The 25,485-nt window shown below is 41.9% G+C and overlaps 2 protein-coding genes across 6 annotated transcripts in view; both read right to left on the reverse strand.

The window, feature by feature from the left end:
- Positions 1-951: 951 nt before the first annotated feature.
- Positions 952-11,177, reverse strand: ckmt2a (creatine kinase, mitochondrial 2a (sarcomeric)). 2 transcript variants are annotated; one of them, XM_074618612.1, is made up of 10 exons: positions 11,027-11,177; positions 8,605-8,791; positions 5,408-5,606; positions 5,080-5,175; positions 4,754-4,975; positions 3,370-3,455; positions 2,836-2,959; positions 2,546-2,680; positions 1,425-1,550; positions 952-1,273 (listed from the first exon to the last, which is right to left on the reverse strand). In XM_074618612.1, the coding sequence occupies exons 1-10, from the start codon at positions 11,112-11,114 to the stop codon at positions 1,157-1,159; spliced, it is 1,380 nt and encodes a 459-aa protein (XP_074474713.1). In that variant the 5' UTR covers positions 11,115-11,177; the 3' UTR covers positions 952-1,156. The 2 variants fall into 2 exon arrangements, with proteins under 2 accessions (XP_074474713.1, XP_074474714.1); XM_074618613.1 differs by lacking the exons at positions 8,605-8,791; positions 11,027-11,177 and adding an exon at positions 6,959-6,978.
- A 2,593-nt stretch (positions 11,178-13,770) lies between these two features.
- Positions 13,771-25,485, reverse strand: part of rasgrf2a (Ras protein-specific guanine nucleotide-releasing factor 2a) — a 43,632-nt gene continuing 31,917 nt past the window's right edge. Inside the window, exons 15-29 of one of the 4 annotated variants that reach the window (XM_074618621.1) lie at positions 24,603-24,695; positions 24,013-24,515; positions 23,261-23,386; positions 23,090-23,179; positions 21,760-21,866; positions 19,453-19,565; positions 19,253-19,313; positions 19,124-19,153; positions 18,857-18,960; positions 18,450-18,534; positions 17,246-17,443; positions 17,083-17,162; positions 16,873-16,990; positions 15,030-15,098; positions 13,771-14,932 (exon numbers count right to left, since the gene is read on the reverse strand). In XM_074618621.1, coding sequence (XP_074474722.1) covers positions 14,837-14,932; positions 15,030-15,098; positions 16,873-16,990; positions 17,083-17,162; positions 17,246-17,443; positions 18,450-18,534; positions 18,857-18,960; positions 19,124-19,153; positions 19,253-19,313; positions 19,453-19,565; positions 21,760-21,866; positions 23,090-23,179; positions 23,261-23,386; positions 24,013-24,515; positions 24,603-24,695 — 1,873 coding nt within the window. In that variant the 3' untranslated portion in view covers positions 13,771-14,836. The remainder of the gene's footprint in view (positions 14,933-15,029; positions 15,099-16,872; positions 16,991-17,082; positions 17,163-17,245; positions 17,444-18,449; positions 18,535-18,856; positions 18,961-19,123; positions 19,154-19,252; positions 19,314-19,452; positions 19,566-21,759; positions 21,867-23,089; positions 23,180-23,260; positions 23,387-24,012; positions 24,516-24,602; positions 24,696-25,485) is intronic. The other 3 variants (XM_074618623.1, XM_074618622.1, XM_074618624.1) reach the window with 3 other exon arrangements.

Genomic DNA, 25,485 nt, shown 5'->3' on the forward strand with positions numbered 1-25,485 from the left:
TATAAAACTAGAAAACCTAAATAATCCATCGGTACCAACCATGTCATACTAGCTTGTCATGAAGGAGGTTAAATAACGCTCCAAACTGTCAACTGTCATGTCCATTTTCAAAGGGGTCCTTTGACCTCTGACCTCCAGATGTGTGAATGTAAATGGGTTCTATGGGTACCCACGAGTCTCCCCTTTACAGACATGCCCACTTTATGATCATCACATGCAGTTTGGGGCAAGTCATAGTCAAGTCAGCACACTGACACACTGACAGCTGTTGTTGCCTGTTGGGCTGCAGTTTGCCATGTTATGATTGGAGCATATTGTTTTATGCTAAATGCAGTACCTGTGAGGGTTTCTGGACAATATCTGTCATTGTTTTGTGTTGTTCATTGATTTACAATAATAAATATATACATACATTTTGCATAAAGCAGCACATTTACCCACTCCCATGTTGATAAGAGTATTAAATACTTGACAAATCTCCCTTTAGGGTTCATTTAGAACAGATAAAAAATTTGCAATTAATCGTGATTAAATATTTTAATCGATTGACAGCCCTAGAAATAGTCAAAACAGTATTGCCACCTAGTGGTGACCTCTGTAGTCCATAGACAACTATAGGACTACAAGTACCACGGGGCTCCAGCCAATTTAATAGAGTCAGGTGTGAGCAATTTGAGGCTGAAGACGCCGATGAGAGACGGTTGTGACAATTTAAGTTTGCTTATCATCTTATTTGAATATTATATTCCATTTCTGCTAATAGATCCCCCAAAATGCTACACACAGCACCTTTAAGTACAATTTTAGCTAGTTACTAAATCTATTAGAGTAAATGTAGTGGAGTATAAAGTAGCATGAAATGGAAGTATAAGTACCTCTTGAGTTTCTTTCCACCACTGCCACAGCGTGTTGAGCTCTCACCGTACATCAGTGAAGGAAAACGCAGCACAGTTAAAGTGTTTATGGCTTTATTGAAGTCAGGGTTACAGTGAAGACCTTAAACTTGAGGTAGAATGTCCCCTTAACTGAAGTTCACGTCTAAGATTAAGTTACACTAAAGGATTAGTACTCTCTGTAGGAGGAACAGAGAGACGTCCTCCTCCTCTGTGGCAGCGGACAGACTAACTCCTGCTAACACTGATGATGAGTCCAGCTTTTACTTCCTGAACTGAGCGATGGGAGCCGGGACCTTGATGTCCTGTCCCTTCTCCAGCTTCTTCTCACACTCAATCAGGTGGTTGACCCCGTCCACCAACATCTGCACCAGCTCCACCTGCAAACACACACACAGTTCAAGTTAGTTTCTGCAACAAACAACTGTCTTTTTAAAGACTTTGATGATCAAAGTCTAAATGATGAAATGAAGTTACAAGACAAAACAAAAAAGGACATTTTTAAAGGCAATATGACGGATTGATCCTCACCTCAGATTTGCCCAGACGGTCGTTGTTGGAAATGTCAAAGGTGTCTCCGGTAGCAGCTGTGTCCACGCCACCGGTGCCTCTTTTCTGCAGCCGCAGGTTGTCGAGGATTTTGGAGAAACGAGCGTCCTGCACAGCGATTTCAATCATTCATAACTTGTTGCAACAACAGTAACTTACATATGCAAACGATAATATTGACTGATCCTGTGAAAGTTGTGGACTAAAGTTGACATTGAAAGTTCATTCTTGAACTTGCAGACACACAATCTTCTCCAGGAGATGGAGTATAAAGGATAGGTGGCGATATTTTATATTTTGTCTTTGTCAACAAATCCCACGAAAAGACCAAAAACCAACAATGTGTTAGTCCGTCTCTCAATACTTCCCGACCCTGTCTGTTGCTTTATAAAAAGGCTCAGTAATTTCCTAAAACAGCTGCTCAATGTAGTTTTTATCAGACACAACAGGAGGAAATAGTGCATTTGTTGGGGACTACTTCCAGCAGCGGATTAACCCATATTTGGTGCTGTAGTGCAACACGTTCTCCTCCCAACTCGTCACACACTGACGCTTTGTCAGATCCTTTGCCGTCACTTTTAAATGTTTTACTTAAATGTTTCACATATTTTTCGGTAATTCTTCACCAATATTTTTGAAATATTTTACAAATTTTTTTGGACATTTTTCACATATCTTCACATCTTTTTCCACACATTTTACCTGTGAAAAATATAATTATTAGTAAAATATGTGGAAAAACATTTGTGAAAAATGTCCGGAAAATATTAGTAAAAAATCTGAAAAAAAATTATGAAATAAGTCTGAGTAATATCCGAAACATATCTTAAAAATGTCCGAAACTTATTAGTAAAATATGTGAAAATCATTAAATGGTAAATGGACTTGCATTTATATAGCGCTTTGTGACACAGTGAGGCTCATTGATGTGTTTTTAATGGAGCTCTATGGATCAGAGGAAGAGGAGATATCACGCTCTGATACTTAGTTAGTAGATACATGCACTGCTGGTTTTCATCTGCTGAGGAAGAGCGTGATATCAAAAGCTCCAGAACAGCCACTGAATGGCCCTTACAGTGTGTGTGTCTGTGTGTGTGTGTTACCTTGCTGAGTTTTGGCAGGCGCACATGCACGCCAGCCCTGAGCCCGGTGCCCAGGTTGGAGGGACATGTGAGGATGTAGCCCAGATGCTCGTTCCACATGAACTCCCAGCCTCTCTCCTGGATCAGGTGCTCCACCTACATGACATCACATGATGACAGTTGACCCATTGGATTTTTGTGGAGAGAACCAGGGTGATGTTAACTTCCTGGTCATCCCTGGAGCTCTCTACAGACTCCATAAACCACCCGACTGCATCATGTCTGAGATGATTTCACAGACTCCACTGTACCTGTTTGAGTCCTCTGCAGAACCTCTCGAACACTCTCTTCATGTTGCCTCCCTTCTCCATGGAGATGACTCTGGTGTGGTCCTCCTCGTTCACCCAGATCAGGAAGGTCTTCTCATTGTTGTGCCTGAAGAGAAGCAGTTAAAGACACTCAATAAAGAGCTGAAATACTCTATATGGGACTCATGAAGACACTTTGATATTCAGAATTAATAAGTGAGAGACACGTGCATTAGTGACGGACAATAAATACACACCAAGTGGAAAACACAAAATCTCCTGTTGGTATTTTTCCACCAACATGCGTTAAGTAAAAAGTAGAATATTGACCTCTAAAGTAAACCTATAAAGTAGCATAACATGGAAATACTCAAGTAAAGTACCTTAAATGTGTACTTAAAGACAGTGTTTGAGTCAGTGTGCTTAGTGACGTTCCACCAGTGAATATATATATATATAATATATATTAACATGGATCAGGATGTGGAGGTCTAAACGGGGACACAGCAGACATGCAGCAGAGCTAAGGGACCCTACCAGATGCCTCTGGCGTCTGGCCAGTCTCTGGCCATAAAGGCACACGTCAACAAGGGAGAGACGGGCTTGTCAAACAGGAAGTGGTCCTAAAGGTGTGGGGGGGGGGGGGGGGGGGGGGGGGGGGGGGGGGGGAGAAGACAGAGGACGTTATAACTTCTATAATGAGGTGGATAAACGTCTATATCTTCCTGTAGTGGAGAGGAGGGAGTAGAATAAAGGTTAGGGAGGACTTCACAGACCAGGACCGGGACCAGGACCAGGACCGGGACCAGGACCAGGACCGGGACCAGGACCAGGACCAGGACCAGGACCAGGAGAGGGTGTGGCTCTAATGCATTGTACTGCGTTTCCTCTCATGACTTAGCAGCACTAACAGCACTGGGATGGGTTTTCTTTTCTCACCAGATCCCCCTGGAGTCGGGCCAGTCCCGGGCCATGAAGGCCGAGGTGAGCAACGGAGACACGGGCTTGTCAAACAGGAAGTGATCCTTGTGTGGCGCAGCGTGAACGAATCAGAACAGAAGGTCAATAAAAAGGGAACCTGAAGAAATGAGAGTCCCCCTTTTTTTTTCTAGAGAAATACTGGATACTTTCACTTCTTCAGGCTTTTAAAATCCCTTAAAATGAAACTAAAAATATTACTCAAACTGATTAATCGACACACATAATCGGACACACATACAAATATAAAATAAATAAATGAAATAAATAAATGAAATAAATAAAATACATGAAATAAATAAAATAAATGAAATAAATAAGATAAATAAAAGAAATAAAAGAAATAAAAGAAATAAAAGAAATAAATATAAAGCCCTAATAAAAAATAACCCAACAAGCTGCTCCATCAACTAAAATATTTAAATATTCCCGAATTACGACTTGGAGAAAGTTGTTCTTTCACACCAAAAATTATTTAAGATCTCAGGAATCTGGGAAGCAAATTATTTTGTAGTTTCTCAGTAGTTATAAGCCAAGATGAAACCCACATCTATGAGGTATTTTGACACACATATAAATAAATAAATAAATAAATGAAAAAATTTAAATTAAAATTAAAATTAAATTAAATATTGGTGCCTCCTACTATTTGGATATTGCAGCAGACCATAATGCGATTTCGAGAAAAGTTTGATTAATTGTGCAGCCCTAATAAAAAATAACCCCAAAAGCTGCTCCATCAACTAAAATGTGGGGAGAAATATTCAAATATTCCCCAATTATGATTTATTATTTATATATATTTATATATATACTGTAAATAATAATATATAATATTTGAGAAAGTTGTTCTTTCACAACAAAAGTGATTTAAGATCTCAGGAGTCTGTGAGGCAGATTATTTTGTAGTTTCTGTGTAGTTATAAACCAAGATGAGACTCACGTCGATGAGCTGCTGCTGCTCCCTGTCCGTCATGTCTCCCAGGCTGTAGTAGCGTCCGGCCAGGTCTCCATGCAGGCCGGCCAGCGCCATCACAACCACCCGCTCCACCTCACGGCGCTCGGCCCTCGAACAGGCCGGGGGGAGGCTCAGCCCGCGGATGCTGCGGCCGGTCCGGACACGAGAGGACAGCACGTAGTTCTCATCAAACACAGCGTTGGTTATCTGGAGGTGGAGGCAGGTACAGGTGAGACAGAGAGTTTAATACGAGAAGGAACAGCAGGTGGATGGAGGGGTCACGCAGTGGTGGAGGGTGGTGGGGTAAACACCTTGGAGGAGTCCAGGTCAGTGGGGTGGGTCATGGTTTTGGGGTCGTAGCCGTTGTGCCGGTCTTTAATGACGGGGTCCAACAGTTCAGCAAACACCTGGAGGGAACAGAGAGCAAAGTCAAGGCTGTAGATTTCAGTCTTTAATAAAGAAGAAACAAACAAAAACATATATTCTTTATCTTCTCTCAGCGGCTGGACAGTCAGAGGACAAAGTTCAGAGATATTTTAATGAGTAAATAAAACTGAAACACCCTGAACAACCCTTATCCAACTCTAGGAGACACTGAAACATCTATAGACACCAACTGTGACCTTTGACCTCTCTCACCTCGTAGCTCTCCTCATCACCGGCCACGCAGCCCACCGTCTTGATGAAAGGGTGTCCGGGGTTGTCCACTCCGGTCTGGATGCTCTGGTCCAGGGTCCAGTTGTTGGGGGTGACCTTGTCCCTCAGTTTGGCGTAAATGGCCGGAGTCAGAGCCTTGGCCATGCAGTTGTTGTGTTTCCTCAGGTCGGGGAAGTCGGAGCTGCAGGAGAGGAGAGCAAGTGGAGGTAGTTTAATGATCCTGCTTGTGGTGGACCTCCTCGTGTTAAACTGAGATGTAAAGGTGTTCAATTCAGAGCATATCTATGATTGAGGGATTGCCTCCTCACAGCTCTCAACATGGCAATGGCTGAGCTAGAGGCTAGCCGCTAACGGTGCTACGTTTCCACTGGATCCGTCATTTCCACGTTTCCCATTCATTGTCAATGTAAGCAGCTATTTTTAGTTTGTTGCAGGCTTACAGGTTTTAAAGCTAGAGTGAAGATCCTGGCATCATATGAAACTATAAAACCTGATGAATCCATCGGTACCAACCATGTCAGACTAGCTGGTCATGACGGAGGTTAAATAATGCTCCAAACTTACGCTACATTTTGTCGAGGAAAAACTGTCATGTCCATGTTCAAAGGGGTCCCTTGACCTCTGACCTCCAGATCAGTGAATGTAAATGGGTTCTATGGGTACCCACGAGTCTCCCCTTTACAGACATGCCCACTTTATGATAATCACATGCAGTTTGGGGCAAGTCATAGTCAAGTCAGCACACTGACACACTGACAGCTGTTGTTGCCTGTTGGGCTGCAGTTTGCCATGTTATGACTGGAGCATATTGTTTTATGCTAAATGCAGTACCTGTGAGGGTTTCTGGATCAATATCTGTTATTGTTTTGTGTTGTTAATTGATTTACAATAATAAATATACACATACATTTTTTCATAAAGCAGCATATTTGTCCACTCCCATGTTGATAAGAGGATTAAATAGTTGACTAATCTCCCTTTAAGGTTAATTTAGAACAGATAAAATATGTGATACCGTCCATCGTTGCAAATTGTGCAAAATTGCGACCTCTCCTAACAATAAAGTAAACTTCTAGCATACTTGGGACACATCCACAGTCTGTGGTCATTAAGTTATTATTATTACTCTGCAGACGTGCAGTAGTGGAGAGGTTGTGTGAAGGAGTCGAGGAGAGAGAGAGAGAGAGGAAGTGAGTGAAAGGCAACGTAGATGAAACCTGAGAGCGTCAGTGATCCAGCAGGACGGAGCCAGAGTCCCTGCTGGATGACCTCTCATGATCTTTCATACTCTCAGACGTTCACTCACTAACAACCATCCACACTGTAAAATACTCCACTACGAGTACAAGTACTGCATTCAAGTACTTAAAGGCAGGGTTGGTACTCTTGCTCAAATACATTTTTTGTTATATTAGTTGTTATTACATTTGGACAGCAATCAATAAATGAAATGCTCTCACAAATAAAAGGAAAACTATCTGGTATCTGTGTACTACCTTTAAGCACAGTACTTTAGTAAATTAACTCGTCAACCTTTCAGTTGCTTCTGTTGTGGAAACACAAAGCGATGAGTCATTGTTCTGAAATGTGCCGCTGACGTGAAGCACGTAGTCGGTTTCTGTGCTGTTGAAGCTGATAATTATAGAGCTTCAACTATTCACTGACTCGTCAAGGTCGTCCATCCACCGCTCTCACAATACACACTGACAATGGACCATATTATTCTTTATATCATTATATGTCACACTGTCTTCTTTCATGCTGTATCAGCAGTGGTGGAGTGTAACTACATTTACACAAGTACTGTACTGAAGTACAATTTGGAGGTACTTTACTTGAGTATTTCTATGTTATGCTGCTTTATACTTCTACTCCACTACATCTCAGAGGCAAATATTATACTTTTTACACCACTACATTTATTTTTAAAGATTTAATTGTTTTGCAGATTTATATTATCAATGCAGAAATATATAATCAACTAATAAATTATGTATTATTATAGAATAAACTACCTAGCAGTATATAAAGTAAATCAAATAATATCCACCTTTACCAGCTGCAACATTAAAGTGATGATCACATTAATGCATCAATAATTATAATACAATAATACAATAATATAATATGAATTATACTGTGGTTTTAAATGTTATTTATTACACGGCTTTGTTGAATACTCGATTCTGATTGGTCAATCATGGCGTTCTACGGTTTGTTATTCCTTTATAGCAGACCGTTGCTATGTATAACAGACCGTTGCTACGTATAGCAGACCGTTGCTTTGTATAATAGACCGTTGCTGTGTATAGCAGACCGTTGCTTTGTATAGCAGACCGTTGCTGTGCATAGCAGACCGTTGCTATGTATAGCAGACCGTTGCTATGTATAGCATTGTCGCTATGTATAGCAGACCGTTGCTATGTATAACAGACCGTTGCTATGTATAGCAGACCGTTGCTATGTATAGCAGACCGTTGCTATGTATAGCATTGTCGCTATGTATAGCAGACCGTTGCTATGTATAACAGACCGTTGCTATGTATAGCAGACCGTTGCTATGTATAGCATTGTCGCTATGTATAGCAGACCGTTGCTATGTATAACAGACCGTTGCTATGTATAGCAGACCGTTGCTATGTATAGCAGTGTCGCTATGTATAGCAGACCGTTGCTATGAATAACAGACCGTTGCTATGTATAGCAGACTGTTGCTATGTATAACAGACCGTTGTTATGTATAGCAGACTGTTGCTATGTATAACAGACCGTTGTTATGTATAGCATTGTATTTTAGGTTTATACTAGATTATGTTGACATGTTTTAATGTTCAAAAAACACATTATTTTTCTCTACCTGTCTTTCTGAATATACCTGTGGTCACCCTCGGTCTGAAACGTTCCTTTTAGCGCCTGTCTCTTTAAGAAGCCCAGTCTGCTCTGATTGGCTGGTGATGCATGTGACATAGGAAGGGGAGTCAAATCTGATTGGCTTGTTGAATCACATGTTTTCTGATGTGAGCAGCCCACAAAAAAACTGACTGGGTCGTCTTATTTCACAGTTTGTAGGTTGGTAAGAACTCCAGATACTCAGATATATGAGAACATGTGATAAAGTGAGTTTTTCATGATATGTTCCCTTTAAGTAAAAGATCTGAGTACTTGTCATCCCATATTACCTGGGAGGGTAGAGCTTCGTCCTCGCCTCAGCAGCCAGCCCGTTTTCGCTCAACAGGAAGCCAGTCGCCATCGTTCCTGCGCCCAAGCTGGCCAACAGCACGGCCGTGTTGCGTCCGGAGATCAAACGCGTGAAAGAGTTCGCCATCCTTCTGATAGTTGGTAACTCTTTCGTCAGTAGAAAATGAGCTGGAGAGAAAAATAACAGGAAAGACGGGTTTATGCGTGTTGATGAGGGTGTGAGGGTCATAATATAGACAATAAACATTCATAGTATTGGAGCGTTATTGCTTCACAATCAGCGGTTCATTCATACCGCCGTTTACCAACAGCAAACTGTCCTAACGATGATGACCTTTAAAGGAACGGAGAGCCAAAATGAAGGGAGCTATCGTAGCTTATTAGCTTTGTCCACTTTTATTCAACCTCCTCTGTCGGAGTGTTTCAACATGGATGTACAGTAAGACCTGGATAAGGGGCCGCCGCTCAGCCTTGCTTCCAATGGTTTCCAGTGGCCACTTGCGGTATTGCAGCGAAAAAAGCATTTTGCCCATAGACCACCAATGTACAAGAACTACAAACAAGGTCAATTATGACTCTTTCGGTTATGAATTTTTGATTCATGGAGGTTTAATATTTGTAAAACTTTCCTTGAGCTGTGAAAAGCGATTTCAACATCTGTGTGGTCATCACAATGTAAAGTCTATGGAAGTAAACGCGGAAAGTAGAAAACGTTTTTGGCGTATGCCCCAGGTGAGCAATTCTCTTTGGACTGAATAGGCATCATCTTGGGGTCTGGTATCCAGTTCTTATTAGACACCCATGTGGTTAAAGGAAACACTAGTGCGCCTGCTCTATGGATCCCATGAATGCGGAAGATTGCCGGAAGATCTGGGTAATTTTATACTCGGTTGTCAGGCCATTTTGGCTTCATGAGCCACTGAGCATCCAGTTCTAGTACCCAGTTCTCTTTATCCATCCATGGTATAGTTCTTCCAGCAGAAGCCAGAGAAAGCAGAGCCTTATCCTCCAAGTCTACCTGCTATAAATGTTCAATACCTTAACGCCAGTCTGAATACTCTGCCTCTCACCTGCTGCTTGGACGACCCCCCGCAGGTTTTTGGTTTAATACAGTAACAAGCTTAGAGTAGCTGGGGCTGTAGCAGATGCTCTTATAGCCTCTTAGCATTACCACCCACAGGACAGCAGCTTTCATACGTCCACTAATGCTTCAGTAATGACCAGTTACCCAAAGACGTCCGTCTTAAACTCACAGAGAAAAAAAGTTGGACTTGAGACAGCTCAGGAATTCAATATTGTTAAAGTGTCCATCAAGATGAATTCTAAATGTTAAGTGTAATACCTTAATGAAAGGTCATATTCTAGCTTGTCCTTCACAGGGGGTGTCCACGAGACTGTGTCTTAATATAGAGGGAAGCTGTGAGGACTCCTGTTAATCCAGGTCAAAGGTATGATGTCCGACCGGTAACTGAGGAATAAAACATCCCTCCAATAAATCACAGGATTTTATTCTATCTACTGTTTTATCCGTCTGTGGAGGTTATAGTGACTCTGGTGGTGGACTCTTTGGTTCAGTGGTGTTATTATTTATAGATCACTGTGCTGCCAGGATCCAGAGCCAAGAAACAAGTCCATCTCTGGCTCACAACGCCGTGACATTCTGGACTGGTCACAAGACCGTACCCTCATGAGTCCACGTCAGCAGCACCGAGGGATGAAAGGGCAGGTAAAACCAGGACGGAGGTGAAGCAGTAATGATCGATAGATGGAAATACAAGAATTTTATCAGGAAAAAGGCCTCGTAAAGCCTCTACTGCCAACTGACACGGTGGATCATGTGGTCAGGATTACACCAAAAGCACTACAGACCTGGGATCAGCCTCATCTCCCCTGACCTTTTACCTCTGAGATAGTACATTCAGGACGTCAGAGCAGCTTCGTCCTCTCTAGAGGACACAGCAGAGCTGACGCCACTTCACATGTTTAAAGTAAAACATTTAGGAAAGATGAAGAAAAATATATATTTGCATGCAAACTGCATCAAAAAGCTGATTTGAAAACTGCTTTTTTGACTGCAAAACTTTCTTTTAGTTCAAATTCTTAAATCAAGTTCCCTCTTTGCAGCATTTATTCAGCTACTTATCGTCACATCCTACCTCCAGCTTCCATCCTCCCTTCCTATTCAATATTTTGACTTTTGAAACATGCACTCACAAGGTAAACCCCTTCATAATAACTATAAATGTCAAAAGCATGCAAAAAAAATATCAAAATTCAAGTTGGTGTAGAGCCTGTAGCATCTTCTATAGAAGCTCTACAAATGATTTTACACACAGCCTGAGATGCATGAAGCTACATAACGGAGATGTTCTGCAGTAAAAGTGAGAAGAGAAGGTACAGTACCTGTAGAGAAGCTGCTCTGCCTTCTTGCTGAAGGTCTCCGGTTAAAGAGCTTTTCACTCTCCTCTCTCAGGGGGCTCCACCTCCTCATGTGGGATTAAAAGCCAGAGGCCAATCATAAGTTCAGAAACAAACCAATGAGGGGGGGTTACGACAGCACAGGCCGCTCATGTTGAGCCTCGATTAAAGATGACCACCGAGGGTCCGATATCACCGTTTGACCTTGATATTTTCACTCACACATGATCTGATCTCTTCCGATCGCTCTGACCTGGAGAGCAATACTCAGTGACTTCAGTATGTAAATAGAAAACATTTTCACCTATTTCACAATGCATAACCAAACTATACTGCAGATACAGACGACACAACCAAATAAAGACTAAAGCAAAAAAACAACAACTACAAGTTGCACAGAACAGGTGCAAAACAGAAGAAGTTTCCAGAGGACTAAAAACTGAAGAGCATGCCCCGACACGCGGGCACCTGTCATGATTTATGGCTCATGAAGTGAAGTTGGCATCCCATCAGATTCTGATTATATCATTCAGGTATCATCGTTGAACTAAGTTATAAAAGAAGCTTCCAAAGGACACTATGTACTATAAACAGACGGGCATGTTGTGGCTCGTGGAGTCACTCAAGTCTATAGACTATAGATATTTTACTTCTAGAACATTTCTGAATTTGCGTTGCGCTTCTGTATTTGGTTGCATTTCTGTATTTGTGGTGCGTTTCTGTATTTGTGGTTGCATTTTCTTTATTTCTAGAATATTCCTGTATTTGCAGTGCACTACTGTATTTGGTTGTGTTTTCTGTATTTGTGGTGCGTTTCTGTATGTGGTAAATATTTTCTATATTTGTGGTGCGTTTCTGTATTTGGTTGCGTTTTCTGTATTTGTGGTGCATTTCTGTCTTTGGTTGCGTTTTCTGTATTTGGCTGAGCTCTCAAGGCCGACCGTATCATCCTCTAAACACAATAAAAAACTGTTGGTAACTAATAATAATTCACATTTGTTTTGCTTTTATTGTGTGTAAATATCTGTACAATACACAGAGAAATGGAAAAATACAACAGCAAAGCTGGAATTTCAAAGTAAAACAGTAATGTAAGAAAGCAAGGGTCTCATATACTAAAGCATTGAAGTGTTTCCAGTGATTCCCGACATCAGGAATGAGCCAGAATAAATAAATCTAATCTAATAAAACGCAGTAACAGTCAAGTATAAGGATAACAGTTATCTCAGGGACAGGAGGGACATCATGCTATATTCATGCTATAAAACAAGTTTAGAGTCTATTGACATTCTTTACAAATCAATAGTGCAAAGATATTAATATCTTACTAATACAGTCAACAAGGTTTAAAATATGAATATGATTAAAAGATCACATTGACACGGAACTAATAATAATAATAATAATAATAATAGTGATACATATAAAATAAATTTAACTGTGGGGTTTTTGTATCATGTAAGAATCCTTTTAGGTCGATAGAAATTAATATTATTCAAAAATTAGAATGTTTTGTGTACAAAACCACGAATATTATACAAAACCGAAGAGACTTGATTTGTAGCGGAACCACTTTTGATTGTCAAGCACGGAGAATACATTTGCGAAAACCATATTTTCAGATTTGGAATGTGTGTAAACTACAACGATTTTTGCTGTAACATGCAAAATGTAATATAAGAGCAACTGCAACAACATAAACCTTTAGTGTTGACAGATGATATAAAAATGCTCCTGTGAGCATCAAAGCCACCCAGAAACAGGCGAGCCAGGAAGTATTAAGGTAGATCAAATATTTAAAATGTAGTCCAGCTGTGTCTTGACACAAAGGCTGGACTACCAACCGGGGAAAGTGGGCTACTTCCGTAGCCTTAAAACAATAACCTCTTATTTTCGTTAGCAGCAATAATTGTTTGTTGTTTTTCCACTTTACAAGCTGTAAACACAACAGAGACATATTATCACAAAGATTTTTATGGTGTACGGTTTGTGAATTTACGCATCCAACAGACATGACGCAACATTAATTTAGAGTCGTGTTTCTGACAAATTGAAGTCCAATATTGTCTCTTTTAGCTCCGTTTTTGGTCTCCTCCACCTGCAGAGGGAAATATCTGTCTCTTTAGCTGCTAAATGCTTCACTATGTTCACCAGCTAGTCTGCCATTTGATGCTGAGCTTTTATTGTAAAAATATTAAGGTTGTCCATCGATCAAAATATTTAATTGCGACTCATTGAAAACATTTTTTTTTATCTGTTCTAAATGAACCTTAAAAGGGAGATTAGTCAAGTATTTAATACTCTTATCAACATGGGAGTGGACAAATATGCTGCTTTATGCAAATGTATTTATAAATGTATTATTGGAAATCAATTAACAACACAAAACAATGACAGATATTGTCCAGAAACCCTCACAGGTACTGCATTTAGCATAAAACAATATGCTCAAATCATAACATGGCAAACTGCAGGGACCCCTTTTAAAAATGGTCATGACAGTTTTTCCTCGCCAAAATTTAGCATAACTTTGGAGCGTTATTTAACCTCCTTCATTACAAGCTAGTATGACATGGTTGGTACCGATGGATTCTTTAGGTTTTCTAGTTTCATATGATACCAATATCTTCACTCTAGCTTTAAAACTGAGCCGCTACAACCTAAAAATCACAAGTTGCGTTAATGTGTTAAAGAAAATAGTGGCGTTAAAACAAAGTTGCGTTATCGCGTTAACATTGACAGCCCTCATTTTTATAGTAAAAGTATTGATAAGTGCAATTCAAAATACTTTTATATTAACAATGGGTCAAATGACTATGTTTAAGTGTCGCTCGTAGTAACAAAGCCAACCTTGCATTTTTCAGTTCATTGTTTTGGTTTTATGTCCCACAATTTTGGTTGAGTCTCACCGCTCTCATCAACCTCGTTTCTAGCAGCAACAGGCAACTCTTTTCAGCGAAAAAGCTCTTAAACCCACTCTGTGTAGCAGACACACTAAGTTAGAGACTAGCTGGTTAAAAAAGTGGAGCATTTAGCCGCTAAAGAGCCAGATATTTCCCTCAGGAGGTGGTGGAGACCAAAAACGGAGCTAAAAGAGGATAATATTGGACTCCAACTGAGTGCTAATGTTGCTCCATGTTTGCTGCATGTGTAAATGGGCAACTTTTTTCTAATACTTTAGCCATATCATCTTTATTATATGTCGATGTGTGTTTACAGATCGTTTTTCTGCCCCCAAGTTGTAAAAAAAAAAGGGATTTTTCTGCGTTTACTCCCAGTGAGCAACTTTCCCGTAATATCCTGTGCAGATGCTGTGCGTACATGGTGCATATTTTTAAATTAATTTGGAAACTACCACACAGCAAACCTGAGGCCCAGAGGCTAACTTGTTAACCCAAGCAGGTTAATCCGGATCCATGATCATACAAATAATGTGAAACTCCTCTGACATTGTTTCTGTGTGAGACTCCAGAGGCAGATAGTTTGGTATTTACAATGTGATAGCAGCAACTGGTTTCCTTCTAGAGCCACGTTTAGTAGCTAACATGGTTGTTTTTACAGTCGTAACTGTACCACTGTATGGCAGAGTTGTGTATGTTATACAGTTCATTCTGTTCACTAAATATACACATCGGATATTAATACAACAAGGCACTGTTTCTCCTGAGTTTCCTAAGCATAATAACTGGTGGTGTTTTATGAAACAACCCCTGATTTATTAAGAAAGAATCTCAGGTTGTGTGATTGATATTGTGGGACGGATGTATTTTATAGATATATGAGATGAAGTTATAATTAGCCGGGTGGCACTCGGGGTTCGATCTTCAGAGAGAGTTCATAGAGGGTATCTTCATCCATCACTAGTGTCTTATCCAGGAGGAACTGAGTCACCTGGAGGGAGGCAGAACAGACGTACAGTATGTTGTATTAATAGCTCAACAGTAAATCACTTTCATGTTGCACAAATACTGCATGTCATTAGACACACCTTGGGCTGGTGCTCTATCCTGTAAGGTGCTTGCTGGAACTGACGAATCTCCCGGATAATGTGAGAAATCTGAGAGAGCAGAGTTAATACACAACTTAGTCAGTTACGCCTGTCAAGCTAACAAAATTCTAAGTAATTTTTTGAATCAATGCGTCATTGATTTGAGGCCGACAAAAGCAGCTTTTCATTTCTAGCCGACGACCATTCATTTAGCTGTTGATGCAGACGGATTTCATCAGCTAATTAAGCGAACTTTAGCTCCATTGAGTTGTTTGAAAATGTCTCCAGACGATTTTAAAATAAGAATCCTGTAAAATAAGTCTTAAATATACACTCACCAGCCACTTTATTAGGCACACCTGTTCAATTGCTTGTTAACACAAATAGCTAATCAGCCAATCACATGGCAGCAACTCAATGCATTTAGGCATCTAGAGGTGGTGAAGACGACTTGCTGAAGTTCAAACCGAGCATCAGAATGGGGAAGAAAGGGGATTTAAGTGACTTTGAACGTGGCATGGTTGTTGGTGCCAGACGGGCTGGTCTGAGTATTAAACTGCTGATCTACTGGGATTTTCACGCACAACCATCTCTAGGGTTTACAGAGAATGGTCCCAACAAGAGAACAGATCCAGTGAGTGGCAGTTGTGTGGACGGAAATGCCTTGTTGATGTCAGAGGTCAGAGGAGAATGGGCAGAGTGGTTGGAGATGATAGAAAGGCAACAGTAACTCAAATAACCACTCGTTACAACCAAGGTATGCAGAATACCATCTCTGAACGCACAACACGTCCAACCTTGAAGCAGATGAAGACCACCCGGTACTAGCAAGGTGTACCTAATAAAGTGGCCGGTGAGTGTATATTTGAAAGCTATCAAATCCAATAATGTGCACGACAGAGCTGCTAACATTAGCGACAGACAGTCAGACGGGGAACGGGGAAATACGAGGATGTATACGGTGATGCATTTTAATTTGACCCAACAAACTAACGACTTAGTTAATTATGTGCAGACTTCTTTGAAGTAATGTTTGACTACTACTGTAGTAAACTAGTTAGCCTGACAAGCTAACGATTGCATCTTAAAGTGGCAGTAGGCAGTGTATTTTTGGCATCATTGGGCAAAAATTAACTAAGATAACTAGACTTCTGCTCCTCCTCATGGCTCTGTTTTCAGGCTTTAAAAAAATCTAGCCCGTGACGGGAGACTTTTTTACCAATCACAGGTCATTTCATTGAGAGAGGGCGTTCCTATTGGCTGTGCTCCGGCTGGTGGGCGGAACTTGGCGTTCCTTCACCAGATTTCACAATGGCGGCGGCGTCACAAACGTTCTCATTTTCCAGCTAAACCGTGCACTACAAGATGATTCTGAGAACATCTGAGGAGAGAAATAGGCATTAACGTAACAGAATATTGATTCATATTTGATCAGCGCTGCCTAGTTTGACCGTTTGGTCGGAGTTCAGAGTGATTGACAGCCGGCTCTCATAGACGGCAGCTGGACAGCAGACCTCAGATCAGCTCTTACTGCTTGTTTTCCTCCGGTCTGTGAAATCTTGCAGATGCCGTTAGGAGCACCGGAGGACACAGAGGAACATGATTCTTTTTTCAGGTTACCTGTTTCATGTACTACTGTCACGATATAGCGATATAGTTTTATAAAAATCACTTTTTTTAATCATATTTGCTCCAATCTGCCTACTGATGCTTTAAGTTGGAACAGATAAACACTCAGTTTAGTCCAGAGTTTTTGGTTTTAGAGAGACTTTAGTTCAGGGTAGAGGTTTAGCAAACAGTCAACTGGGCTGAACGAGAGCAGAGGAAGAAACTATGTAGTTACCATCCTCATCTTGGAGAAGTTGACCAGGCCTTCCTCCGTGAAGTTTGGCGTTCCCTCCTCGATGAACGCCAGGTCAGTGAGGTACATGCCCAGGTACGGGACACATGGAGGGTTACAGCTGCACACACATACACACAAACATTAGACCGTTTTTAAGGATTTAAACATCTGTTGTTCTCTGGTAAATCTCTGGTAACTAGCAATATTTACTTTTTCAGCGTCTCTCTGAGATTCTTGAACCTCCCTTCAGATGAAACCGTCTTCTGCAGCCGGTCCATCAGCGCCTTCGTCTAAAAAAACATAAAGACTCATGAAGGTTTTGTTCAGAAAGTAGGTTTGATTTTTAACAACAGCCCGTTAGATTAATTCCAACCTGTTTGCAGACTTTAGCCCAGGTCTTTTTCAGCCTGTAGATGGCAGTGCGGTTGAGAGCCGAGGTGATCTCCAGCACGCCGTTGTAGTTGTTGAGGCAGCGGCAGATGTCGGCCACGGCGAGCCACTTCTCTATGGAGCCGGCCCGGGAGCCCACGTCGGTGTGGGTCATTATCTGAGACGCCACCAGGTTACTCATCTGTGGAGAAAGGGCGAGACAAAAATCATTTTCCATCATATCGGTTAATATTCTACAGTCAGTTACCAGTTTATTAGGTACACCTAGTTAAAACTAATCCATTCTAATAATGTTGCTTACTCCAACACAAACTACACGGAAGCACCAAAACCTCAAAGTTATATCTAGTGAAGCCCGTCTGTTAAACACTGGCAACTCTTCCTGCTCCGGCCCCCCGACCACGGCCAGAAGACACAGAGGAGAGCGTAGCTTTGGTCTCCAGGACTGGAGTCTCTGCTGTACTCTGCTCCTCTGTCTGCTCGCCTTCACTCACACACCGCGCTCGTTCTCATGCTCCACTCTTACGTGAACGCGCGCTCACTCCACACTGCAGAAGAGTTAGTTTAGCTCTGAGAATATCTAGTGAATGTACAGTGGACGTTTGTGCAGAAATAACTGCTGCAGCTCCTCCAGACCAACAGAGGTTTCCCGTGTCTTGTGAAGTGACGGGGCTCCGCAGAGAGAAACGTTATCGTCTCCGACCAAAACTCCGGTGTCTCCCCTGTTCCTGGTCAGGAGGCTGAGGCAGGAAAAGCCAACACTAGGATCAGATCTAAATCATGTTCATGGAGAGACCTTGGTCTGGTCAGCTAACATTACTGCCAAGCAGCTGAAATATAGAGTGATATTGTGCTTTTAGCTGACATGTGTCACCTCACTGTTTTGAGTGATGCTCGTTCATGTCTATTTCGAGCAAGCAAGCGCGAGCCCGACGCTGACTTTCGTTGATTTAACGGCCACAGGTGTTGCTGTTAACAAGCATTTCTGAAAGTTACAAATAGTCCCTTTAAGTAAGTAGCTGTGTAATAAGCTGGATAATGTACAACTAGCCTTCAGGGCGATGCGTCAGGGTTGCATCGCCTTGTCTGGGTTTCTTTCACAATGACCGGCTCACTGTACATTATCCCTTACACATTGCTCAGCCCTACACTGTGTCAGACGGGTAACATGTGATGGAGAATCTTACGTCATTAAAATGCTGGCTGGTCTTCATGATGTACGGAGTCCTCTCCGTCTTATCGACCTTCATCCAGCCCTGACCGAGGAACTCCCTGCAGGAACACACAGTACGGTACAGCCAGTCAGATATACTGTATGTAGGATGGAGAGGGGGGATGGCAGGTTAACAAGGGGGAGGCATTTTGGTAATTTTGCTAACAAGGGAGATGGCATCCCCCCACCCTTCAAATTGCCTACTTCTACCAACTGAACATGGTATTTTCCCAATAATTATTACCAAAAGATTTAAAAATTGTTCTTGTACATTTTGCGGTTTCAAACAAGGTTGGACTGCAGGTATGTGAGATGATTATTGTACTGCATGATGAATATAGTACTGCCTGATGAATACTGTACTGTACATGATGTACTCACTCGTAGGGAATACCCCTGAACACGATGTGATCCAGTAGTGTGATCTGTTCTGCCAGCTCCATGGCCGACAGAGACTCAAAACACTCGGCTTTCGGACTCTCCGCCTGCAAACACACACAAAATATATGTAGTACAGAACTTTTAAAAAAAATACTGTTAAAGTACCACACAAATACTAAGTTAACTCTATATACTAGGGATCCACCTATGACTGGGAATTCACCACGATACACTACGTTTTCACTGAGGGAGGAGCAGTAATCTTACCACAATGAAGTGTAGTAGAGGACAGCTTTTCTGGAGATAAATTATTTCAACAAATGCTTAAAAAAGTACTCAGAATAAACTATATATATATATATATATATAAGTACTTCAACAGGTAGTAATACTGACCATCTGTAATATGTCCTCTATCTTCAGCTGAGCATCGTCTTGTTCTTCTTGAGAAAGGGCACTGAGGAGCAAAGCAAGACACTGTTACAACGTGTAGTACTAATACTACTACTGTAGTACTACTAATACTACTACTGTAGCAGCGGTGGAAAGTAACTAAGTACATTTACTCAAGTTCTGACCCACTACAGACTTTGTACCTTAATATGTTGGATGTTGCTTTCCTCTCCTGCGGCAGCATGTCTGGGTCTCGTAGCACCTCCTCCAGCAGACAGATCACCCCCATCTTCAGCTCACTGTTCATGTCAAAGTCCTGATGGAGGAACACAGAGATACACATTCACAGCTCAGTTATAATAATATAATATCAGTTACAGTAACAGTTCATATCAGGGTACTGCATGTTGACAGAGACAGACTTGAGCAGATTCAGGTCCCACAACGTCTAGTTCAGTCCTGTTAAATCCATGTTGTGATTATTCAAAGACAATTTTATACAATCATCTATGCAGATTATATTTCTAAAACTGTTTACATCAAGATCCCCTCTGTCCTAAACTGATGTCTTTTCATGAGCTCTGCAGTCAGTGGAGCTGTAGACGAGAGACGGACGCCCTCTAGAGGACATTTACTGTACATCAGGTGATGCATTTACAAATTTACCCAAACATACAATCACAAACTGACCTTAAAAAAATCAAATATGTAGTAAAGTGTTAACTATTCCCTTTAGCACAAAGGTTACAAAATATGAAATAGACTTTAAAGCATTGTTATTACACTGAATAAGGATATAAGGAGAGATCCTGTAACACACATACAGTGTGTTTGCAACCGTGTGTGCATGTACACACTTATTTCTGAGGGGAATAGCTAAATAATAAAATCTCGTTAACACCAATCACAGATATTTAGTATGACCCAATGCATAGTATGTCAAACACAGCATGTAAAAAATACCAGGATGTCCTGCTACATCCGGTCGCATTGTGTGGTATGCAAGCCAGCATGATTTTCTGGCTACTCTGACCCACAAACATCTCTACTCTGCATCTTTATAGACCTGTTTTACTGTATTCTACAAACAATATACAGCTTTACTCTGCACTTTAGTCTTCTTTAAAAAAAAAACAACTCATGTTTTGCACTATGGAACTGTGACGCTGGAAACTTGAATTTCCCTCGGGATCAATAAAGTTACTATCTATCTATCTATCTATCTATCTATGAGGGTCAAAGTTCATAGCACAATAACGAAGAAGTATGTCCAAAGAAGGTATATCGCCAAGAAGTGAAAGTCAGTTGTTCGTTCCATTGCAACATCAGCGCCCAGCAGCAGAGCTACGCTTATGCCATTTTGGACTGAAAGCGACTCCCGGACGCCAGTAAAACATCCGCCTACAAAGAGCCGTACAAAAGTAAAACTAAATTATTTCTATTCTATTGTCATATTTAATGTCTCTACTGAAATGGCCTGTGTTTTTATCTTATAATTTTGACTTTTTATCTTACAATTTGGATTTTTATCCCATAATTTTGACTTTTATCATGTTTCAATATCTAAATTGTAACTTATCTGATCATTTTGATATTTTATCTTAGAATTTAGACTTTTTATCTTATAATTTCTTTTCTTTTTTTCAATTTTGATTTAATTTCATATCTTTTTACTTTTTATCTGAAAATTCTGACCTTTTTTTTTATAATTTTGATTTTAATTTTATTTTCTAAATTGTAACTTATCTGATACAATACAAAGTAAAACAGCATTATTTCCATTCTACTGTCATATTCTTCCAAAATGGCCAGCGTTGAACTATAACATATTATGAATATAATAAACATTTTCAGTCCAAAATGGCGGCAGTGTCTGTTGTCAAAAAAACACATGAGTTTTGCATTTTGCTTCTTTACTCTTCGGGATTCATGCAACAGTACGTATTTTGTAGAGGCAGCTGGACTATAAGTAAAAAGATAAAGTATGCGATTTGGAAAGTAGTCATCGTTGGTATTTGGCCGTCGCCATCTTGATCTTTTGCAAAAGAACAACAACAACAAACTGATATATACAGTATATAATATAGATATTAGTGGTTGTTTGAGCCCACAGACTCTGAGACATCATCAATAGGACCAAATAATAAATAATAAATGTTCACTTTTCAGGCTACAAACATTCCAGGTACAAAAATAGCATCTTATATAATCTTAAAAGAAAGCGATCGTCCTCTCCGTGTCCCCGGGGAGGACGCTGACCTTTCTTCATGCTGCCTGGGTGGGAGAAGAGACACGCAGAGCAAAGAGCATCTCCGTCGGGGGAAAGAGTGACGAGAGAGGACACACAAACACCGAGGAGGGGGGGGGTGATGGAAATGAAAACAGACACAACAACCAACAGACTCTTTCAGGTGTCCTCTCCACGTCTGGCTCTTCATGTGAACACTTGTTGAGGAACTAGAATGAGAATGACTCAGAGATGTAGGGTTAGTTGTTGTTGGTGGACTGACCTGTGAGTGTTTGGAGACCCAGTGTCGCAGCACGTTGAGGACTCTGTTGGTAGCAGCTCTCCGGATGATGAACTCTTTGTCACACACTTTGTCAGAATTAGAAAAAGCTGGGAGGAAAAACAGATTAAAGGTTAGGATGACTCTTTTAAATGATGTCTGAGGTCATTTAGCTTCCTGTTAAAAGCCTTTAAAGGGACTATTTGTAATTTTCAGAAATGCTTGTTAACAGCGACACCTGTGGCCGTGAAATCAACGAAAGTCAGCGTCGGGCTCGTGCTTGTGCTCGCTCTAAATGGACATGAACGAGCATCACTCAAAACAGCGAGGCGACACACGTCAGCTAAAAGCACAATATCACTCTATATTTCAGCTGCTTGGCAGTAATGTTAGCTGACCAGACCAAGGTCTCTCCATGAATCAATGCTGATCCTAGTGTTGGCTTCTACTGCCTCAGCACAGGCTGAGGCAGCGGGGCTCCCCAGTGAGAAACTTGTCTCCCTCCGCCCACAGCCGGAGTGAGCAGGAAGACACCGGCAACCGGTCGGTAACGAGACGACAAGGTTTCTCTCTGCAGAATCCCGTCACTTCACAAGACACGGGAAACCTCTGTTGGTCTGGAGGAGCTGCAGCAGTTATTTCTGCACAAACGTCCACTGAACATTCACTAGATATTCTCAGAGCTAAACTAACTCTTCTGCAGTGTGGAGTGAGCAGCATGCACGTCTAGAGGTGGAGCGAGTACGCGAGAACGCGCGCGCCGTCTGAGTGAAGGAGAGCAGGCAGAGGAGACGAGACAGCGGCCACACTCGAGCGCGCATGTGTGCCGACCCGCTACATTTATACGCTTAGAAAGTTACAAACAGTCCCTTTAATTGAGACATCTGGAGTTTCAGATCTCAACAAAACAATAGTCAGTAACTACGTTTACATGCATACTAATATTCCACTAATAATCAGATTATGACAATATTATGAATTAGATACGGCTCATGTAAACAACTTATTTTTTTAAGTTTTTTGAGACGTTTTTTTGAAACGTTATCAGGGGTACTTCATGTACCCTTTGATCTAGTTGCATTAACAGCACTCTTTGTGGTAATACCTGAAGCTTTAAAATAAATGTAATGCAATAAAAAAGTACAATATTGGCTTCCAAGATGTAGATCTGTAGATATTTGTAGTTGTGCAGTAGAAGTAGAAAGTAGCAGAATCTGGAAATACTCAATTAAAGTAGCTAAAATTGTACTAAAGTAGAGTACTTGAGTAAATGTACTTAGTTACTTTCCACCACAGACAACAGTTGTGTGTGTTTGATCTTTGCTGTACTCACTCTGGGAGCTGCTGTGTCCGGCGGCGGCGGTGGCGATCGCAAACGCTGAAGCGGGCGACATGGTGCAGCGAGAGTTCTCCCCCGGAGAGACTGAGAGGAACCAGAGACGTTAAAAGACTGCATGAAGTACCATAAAGTGTGTATCTGTGTGTGTATTTGTACACGCTGTACCTCCTGACTGTCTGTAGCGGAGATGCCTCGGCGTCGAAGGGGAGCGGCAGGGAGACATGTCGCCCGGCTCGCTGCTGGCCGGTGATTCAGGGAGGAACTTGTCCAGAGAAACTGACTCCAGGACAGCTGTTAGAGAGAAATCACAGCTCAGACACCTTCAAATGTATATAAGACCACCTGTTCTCCTCTGTTTGTGTGTGGGAGTTAAATATAACACACGTTTGTTTGAAAAGAGATCTAAAAATACTTCATCTGGATAAAATATATCAGCCGTATAACCTTTAAATGAGCTGCATGCTGTCTGTTCATGTGCTTCTTTGGCCTTCTGGCTCATAAGCTGCTGTGTTTTGGGCGTCACCTTCCTGTTTCAGAGCGGCTCTGTTTGTCTCTTCATTTTCTTTCTCTCTGATTTGTGTTCAGAGATTTTCTGACCCGGTGCTCTGCTGCTGTTTTTATAGTGATCAAGCTGTCGGCTGGAGCCAGATGGTGATCTAAGAGCACCGTTATTCCTCCGTTGGGTAACGCTGACCCATTTCTGTCTCCCGCTGCTGAGTCTGTTTGGGTTGGCGGGCCACTATCAGTGTAATAATGTGTCAGATTCACGTAGAGTATTAGTATTAAAGAAGTCATATTCGGGGCTCTGTTTTTACCTGATTTGAAGCCACGGTTTTGCCGTGAGCCCACACATGTGCTGATGCCCACATGAGACTGACAGACTGTGAATCACATGAGTTTGTGCTCCAGCTACGTACCCCTGCGGATGCTGCGTCTCAGCTTCCCACAGAAGGCGTCGAGGCGAGGCAGCTCTCCGCTGACGTCCTCCGCCGCAGCTGGGCTCAGCTCTGGGGAGCTGGGACCGCGGCTCAGGTCCAGAGGGGCCTTGGTTGGGAAGGGGGGCGGCGAGGACAACCCGGAGGCCTGGGGGAGGCTGGGGGAGCGCTTGGCGGTGGGCGGAGGCGAGGAGAAGCCCGAGGGAAGCCTGGGTGAGGTGGGAGGAGGAGAGGAGATGGAGGGGCAGTGGGTGGAGGTGGGGGAGTTAGCTGCAGAGGAGGTGGGGGTGGGGGAGAGGTCCAACACTGCCACTTTCCCACCAATGTTGAGGGAGAGCTTGCGGCAGTGGACGGGGGAGGAGGTGCGAGAGGGGATGGTGAGAGGCGGAGGAGAGGAAAACTTGCGGCAGAGCCTCGGGGATTTGTTGTTTAAAGGGTCCGTCCCCCACGAGCCCTGGTTGGTGGCGAAGAAGAGCTCCAGAGACCTGAGAGACAGAAGAAGAAGAGTCCATCTGTAGATCCGTCTCTGACTAATGAGGACAGTAACATCTAACTCTACTGACGGTGTTTACTTGGACTGGTCCAGAGCCAGCTGAGTGATCTTCAGACTGTAGTCAGGACAGAGGGACATGATGGACAGACGGTCACATGAATGTTGCTCGACCCTGAGACAGTGACAGGAAGAGGAGGAAGAGGAGGAGGAGTACGGCAGGGTGATGGATGAAGAAGGGAGGAGGATAATGAGAAGAACGACAGAACAGGTGGAGATGGAAAGATGGAAAGATGGAGTGAATGAACAGCAGCATGAGTCTGGAACATGAGAGGAGACGAAGCACAATGAGGACGGATGAATGTGTGCAAACATTAACACAATCACAGCATCGTTTACAGACAATATCAGAACTGCAGTAGTGGAAGTATTCAGATCCTTTACTCAAGTAAAAGTACTAATACCACACTGTGGAAATACTCTGCTGCAAGGAAAAGTCCTGCATTGAAAATGTTAAAGGTACTCCGAGGAACAGAAGCGTCAGTGTTTCCGAGTCCCTTTAGAAAACCTCTCATTTTTGCGGGTTTGATGGAGTTTAGCTAACAATGCCAGGTACTAAATGGGCGAAGAGTGGACTTAAAGATTGGATTCGCCCTCAAGTGAGGAAGTGTGATGGTTCAACATGCTGAAGCTCTGAAAAACATAAAAGAAACGCAGCACCGTTCTCTTCAAATGAGGCTTACCGACACTGGATTCACGGTCTCAAAGCAAAACTAAATTAAATCAAATGTTCAACTTCTTTTTTAAGTTTAGTTGACAAGAAAAATGTAAAGTTACAAGCTAAAAATGGATGCAAAATGCAATGAAATAAATGCAATCCAAAAGAAATCAAACTGTATGTATGAAGTGATCTAGTGGCCACCTCGCTCTCTCATACTGTAGTAGGTACTGGAGGTAAGGTCGCT

This window comes from Sebastes fasciatus, chromosome 19 (genome assembly GCF_043250625.1).
Source record: "Sebastes fasciatus isolate fSebFas1 chromosome 19, fSebFas1.pri, whole genome shotgun sequence".
NCBI lineage: Eukaryota > Metazoa > Chordata > Actinopteri > Perciformes > Sebastidae > Sebastes > Sebastes fasciatus.